At 35.4% G+C, this 5,493-nt stretch overlaps 1 protein-coding gene across 1 annotated transcript; it reads right to left on the bottom strand.

Annotated features, from left to right (window-relative positions):
* Nucleotides 1–2,712: 2,712 nt before the first annotated feature.
* Nucleotides 2,713–4,332, bottom strand: LOC147543079 (extracellular ribonuclease LE-like). Its single transcript, XM_086635210.1, has 4 exons — nt 4,169–4,332; nt 3,911–4,066; nt 3,264–3,462; nt 2,713–3,052 (listed from the first exon to the last, which is right to left on the bottom strand). The coding sequence occupies exons 1-4, from the start codon at nt 4,289–4,291 to the stop codon at nt 2,829–2,831; spliced, it is 702 nt and encodes a 233-aa protein (XP_086491336.1). The 5' UTR covers nt 4,292–4,332; the 3' UTR covers nt 2,713–2,828.
* Nucleotides 4,333–5,493: the final 1,161 nt, after the last annotated feature.

The following is a 5,493-nucleotide window of genomic DNA, read 5'->3' as shown; positions in this document are numbered from 1 at the left end:
ACATATCAGCTGTTGTCGATCTGGTGGTTGTCCAAGAACAGAGTTCCTTTGAAAATATCCTCTGTTTGAAGCTCGTCCTCGACCACCACCTCTGTTAGAAGATCTTCCTCTAAAACCTCTGGTATTGTTATAGGTTGGGTTGTAGGAACGAGTAATGATAGGAGCAGGAGATTGAGTTAATAGAGCTGTGGGAGAGGAACTTGAGCTTGCAACATATTGAAGTCTGAATTCATGAGTAAGTAATAAAGAATAAAGTTCAGAGAAGGTGGGAGGAGTATCTCGAGTGGTAATGGAGGTGACAAGTCCTTCATACTCAGGACCTAAACCAGCAAGAACTATAAGCACCATTTCATCATCAGCAACAGGATGCCCAATGGCAGCTAATGAGTCAGACAGAGTTTTCAGACGAAGGAGGAAATCAGAAACAGAGAGAGAACCTTTCTTAGAAGTTTGAAGTTGGAGTTTGAGATTCATTAATCTTGCTGAGTTAACAGAGGAGAAGGTTCTTTCAAGGGATTCCCAAACAGCCTTAGAAGAAGTAAGACCAAGAACTTGGGTAAGAATTGGTTCAGTTAGGGTAGCATTCAGCCAAGAGAGAAGCATTTGGTCGACTCTGTACCAATAAACATAATCAGGGTTGGCTATAGAAGTAGAAGAGCCACATGAGAAGGAGCAGAAATGGTAGCTGGGGGTGGAGGAAGAGAGCCATCAACAAACTTAAACAAATCTTGAGAATGGAGTATAGGAAGAAGCTGACTCTTCCAGAGTAGGTAGTTAGAGTTGTCAAGTCTAATAGAAATAAGATTAGCAATGTTGGTAAGAGAAGGCAAAGTGGAAATGGTGGTGTTTGTGTTTGAGGGAGAAGAGATAATAGGGGAAATAGTGGTTTGTTGAGTTGGAACCTCCATTGAAACAGTGAAGAAGAATGTTAGAAAAAGAAGAAGAAGAAGAAGAAGAAGAAGAAGAAGAAGAAGAAGAAGAAGAAGAAGAAGAAGAAGAAGAAGAAGAAGAAGAAGGATGGCACTGAAAGCAAAAAAAAAATTTAGAAACTTTTGGCTCTTGATACCATGTTAAGTGTTTGAGTCAAGATGCCCAAATAGTAGGGCAGAGAGATATATTTATAGTAAAAGCAATACAAGTGTAATTACATGAATGTCCTTAACACAAAGAGTAAAATACAAATGAATACAACTTCTCCTAACATAACATCATTGTAATTTGAATGAAACAAAATTTTCTTCACACAATATGATATTTTTTTCACTTGAAGGACACGTATGTTTGTTCAGAAACCAAACCGACAATGTTTTTCAATTTTTTTTCTTTTGACCAAGCAAATAGCTATTTGTCACAACATATTACATGGACCCCAATATCCTATGCTAACTTGCAAACAATCCCTTTCAACAAAAAAAAAAAAAAAAACTTACAAACAATCCCATAGTATTCTCACACGCCAATGAACACAAAACGTTCCTTCCAAGGTCAAATAGCCTTGTGATGATAGGAATATTTGATTTTGATGAATAACATTCTTTTATCCAAACAACCTTGTTAATTTCTATATTTTATTTTCAATAAATTGAAATGTATTGAAGGGAGTCACTGCAATTATAAAATTCAACAATGCTTGGTCCGACAACAAATGGCCTACAATGGCTTGAGAAGATAAAACTTTTACATGACGTCACCCATTTCACCTTCTTGGGCCGTTCAAAATATTTATTGTCGAGCGAGATAGCATTTTCGAATAAGGTAAGAAATTCTCATTTTAGCTTCACGCAGTCATGCCGGGGGTTTAAGTATTCAGACATCGGCACCCCGACTTATTAGGCACGAGTTAAATGGCACCTATCACAACGGCAGCTTTTAGATCACACACCTTTGTGACTCTCTTATTGACAGTGGCTGACTAAAGTCACACATATACACGCAGAGGTATTTTGACAAAAAATCCCTAATCTAATGGTTTTATGATCGCAAAGGGAAAACTTTTGTCAAATCACCTTTTCTCTTTACCAAAATATAATTCAGCAACCATATACATCTGGTTAGGGGTATTCTTTTATCAAAATATTTCAAAAAAGTTTACAAATATTTATCAATTTTTATAGTCGGGAAAAAAAAAAGTTAAGCAGTTAGGAGCTTTTGGGTTCCTACAGATCAAGAGGTTCGTCTATTATTCTCTTTTTACCCGAGCGAATTGGCAACTTGTAAGTGAAAGAACTATTGGGCAGAAGTTCTACAAAAACATCCAAGCACCTTTGATTTGGACCCTTACAAACAGCGGAGTGAGGCGAGGGCCAACTTCACTTGATGGAGCCCAAACTCTGCCCAGACTAACAAATTGAAAATTTATACACGCTTTGCTTTTTGTTATACACACCGTGGTGTGGCTAAAATGCCGCACACATCAAGCGTTATTGCAAAGTGTATAAAATTTTCCTCGACAAATTACCAAGTAGGTTCCGTATTAGAAAGCGATCGGAGTGCCTCTAGTCAATGCTGGCCAAAGCCCATGATTCATTCTCACACTTTGCCATCTATTATAAAGACCAGCCACAATTTATATCTTTAATTTATTGGAATTAACCACCAAAGTTGTAGAAGATAACTAAATATAACTTTGTAACTAGACATAAACATGAGAGCAACCTAGACTAGAAAAACGAAAGATCTTCTCCTCTAGTCAGATAAACCTAGACTAAAGGCACTCATAAAGCTAATGCCTAGCCAGATAAACCAAGGTAAATTGATCTCTTTCAACACAACCTAGACTAGAAAAACGAAAGATCTTCTCCTCTTTGTCCTTGCCCATGTGTGTTTGATTAGAACTTGGCAAACTCGATCGTCTTTGAGCAATATTTTCTAGGAAGTACGGGGCAATCGATTATGTTGGTTCCACTAGTATCAACACAAGTGTAGACCTGATACAGTTGACTGTTTCTTGATTCGTCTACGTTACACTCTATTCCTGGAGTGTATCCAGTTGCGTTCGTTAATGCACTTGTTATGTCGTCAAAACTGTATGATTCCCCATTTGGTTCTATTCCTGTTAACAAAAAAATTCGAAAAACCAATTAAAGTTATTTCCAAGGAAAGGTATCGAAAAATGTAGTTCCATTTGTCATATGGTCTTGTCTTCTATTCAAAAATATCTTAATAGTGAAATCTGGACCATCTACCTAAACCAGTCGGGATTCTGCAGGTTTAGATGTCGGGCAAAGTATCATTCGTGTAATATTAAGGGAGAGAATCAATACCTGCACTTTTAAGGGCACCAAGGAGATTGACTTGTTTCTTCAATTTCAGAGCGGCTTCAAAGTAACCAGATTGGTCAAGAACAGATTCTGAGCAAGTTCCGTGTTTCTCCCACTCGTGTGTCCAGAACTTGATACCATCACCACTAGGGCAAGCTAGGGTTGGCCATTCACTTTGTAGTTCCTCTTTAATGCTTTCGATCTGCAAATTTTAGTATAATTCGAAGAAATTTAAAACCAATTCCATTAGTAAGCACCTAGGTCTCAAATCAGACCACTAGACACTGTGTCATCGTATAAAATTTCGTCTTAGTTTAGAATTTTTGTCTTATCCCTATAGATTCAATATATGTCAAAGTGATGAATCAGACCCAAGAATCTAACAATAACAAAATATTTTGAAATCTAATTAGACTAAATTTAGATTTCAACTCAAATTTTATAGTACCTAAATTAAAAAAAAATGGTGTCATTTGCCCATGTCAAGTTTAATATATAAAGCAAGTTTTTTGTTGGAATTAGTATTTTTGGGAAACAAGATATATATATATATCATATCTTGACATAAAAAATCAAATAAAAGAAAACGTTCTTGTCATCATAATTTCTAAAATGAATTTTGTGGTTTACGAAAATGAAAGAAAACTTACAATAGATGGATCGAAAGGAGAATCGGGATCACAGTTGGATGGGTAAGATCCATCATTATAGTTAGGCCAAAGGCCATGAATTCCAAAATCAGCAGCTGGTTTTCCTGTTGTTGGGTAGCAACAACTTCTACTTGTATCACAATATGCCCCTGGCCACTATTACAAAATGTTGAAAGAGAAAGATATGTTAACGTTTAGTAACAAAAAAACTCATTTAGATAGAGAGTTGTATGATTATTTGTGAATGATCTTTCTTACCTGTTGAACAAAGTAAAAGAAATCAAAACTATCCGAACGAGGACTTCTTCTTGAAACACATGAAGTAATCAGAACTTGTATCACAAGAATGTGAACAAGAATGATCAAAGAAGTTGATTTCATGGTGTTTAAAAATGGTTTTTAGAATAATAATGGTTGATTCTGATATGGGTTATTTTCTTTAAGTATTTATAGGTAAATAAAATGAAAGGAATAAGGTATATATATATATATATATATATATATATATATATATATATATATATATATACATATTTAGAATAATATATATCATTCTTGATTAGTATTCCATTGACTTCTTACTTGACCTCTTATCCGACTATTTTGGTAGATATAAAATGGGAAATTTTGACATACACCCCCACTATTATATTAATATTTGGACCACACCCCCGTTTTTGTAAAACTTTTGATTTACACCCCCACGTGGACGGAAACCGTTAAGTCAAGGTTAACTTCGCGTGTGCGAAGCTCATGTGCGAAGTAGGACGATAATACCCCTTTTTAATCTAATGGATCTCAACCATTCACAAGATCTAATGGTTGAAACTTAAAGGCTACTAATTATCAAAAAAAACTTAAAGCCTACTTCATCCTTAATTTTTTTCCATCCAGGTTAGGGTTTCCTCATTCTCAAACTCTAATCTCTCCTTAGAGTGGTTTGAATTCTAAAACCTTCATATGCTCTAAATTGACTTATGGAGGCTCTCCTTTTCTCTCTCTCTAAAGTCGGTTCTAGATGAATCCATGCTAGGGTGTTTGATCATCACATGACTTTACCTAGAGGGAATGGCAATCTAAAGAACAAACTTGGCAAATGGCAATTGACACAGTTATTTTCTGGATTCAAAAAACTTCCTATACAAACTTATGAAATTACCTAAATCCTGATTTTCCTCAAAGCATACAAACCCTAATTAACTTCCACAAATCGACAATTCCAAATACAGTAAATGTTAATTAGATAGCCATAACACAAAAATAAAAAGAGATGATAGAGAGAGAAACAAACTTGATCAGAAGATTCGTTATGAGGAACAACATAGGATTGACGAATATGAACAATACCGTCAAGAAGAACATAACCAAGATTTTGAATTTTTCCAAGGTCGATACATCATGGTTTAACTGAATGGAAATCAGGGGTTTGTGATTGAAGGCAAAATTTCTTCTCCATTTAAATGGTTCTTGGGCAAGGATGAGGAGTGATAGAATCAAATTTATTGGTTGCGGAATCTGACCAATGTTCGTATATTTTGAATTTGTCGAAGATGTTCGTAAATTTCTTCCCCATTTGATTATTT

The sequence above is a fragment of the Eschscholzia californica genome, unplaced genomic scaffold (genome assembly GCF_041429995.1).
Source record: "Eschscholzia californica isolate CP2 unplaced genomic scaffold, dmEscCali1.0.p SCAF_4, whole genome shotgun sequence".
Classification (NCBI taxonomy): domain Eukaryota; kingdom Viridiplantae; phylum Streptophyta; class Magnoliopsida; order Ranunculales; family Papaveraceae; genus Eschscholzia; species Eschscholzia californica.
This window is presented reverse-complemented; position numbering and strand designations above follow the sequence as displayed.

What these genes read in the sequence shown, in the direction of transcription:
- LOC147543079 (XM_086635210.1), bottom strand. Translation starts at nt 4,291, where the DNA reads ATGAAATCAACTTCTTTGATCATTCTTGTTCACATTCTTGTGATACAA. An exon ending in TCTTTTACTTTGTTCAACAG is followed by an intron (nt 4,067 to 4,168) that starts GTAAGAAAGATC and finishes ATTTTGTAATAG; the next exon opens with TGGCCAGGGGCATATTGTGA. An exon ending in CTCCTTTCGATCCATCTATT is followed by an intron (nt 3,463 to 3,910) that starts GTAAGTTTTCTT and finishes TAAAATTTGCAG; the next exon opens with ATCGAAAGCATTAAAGAGGA.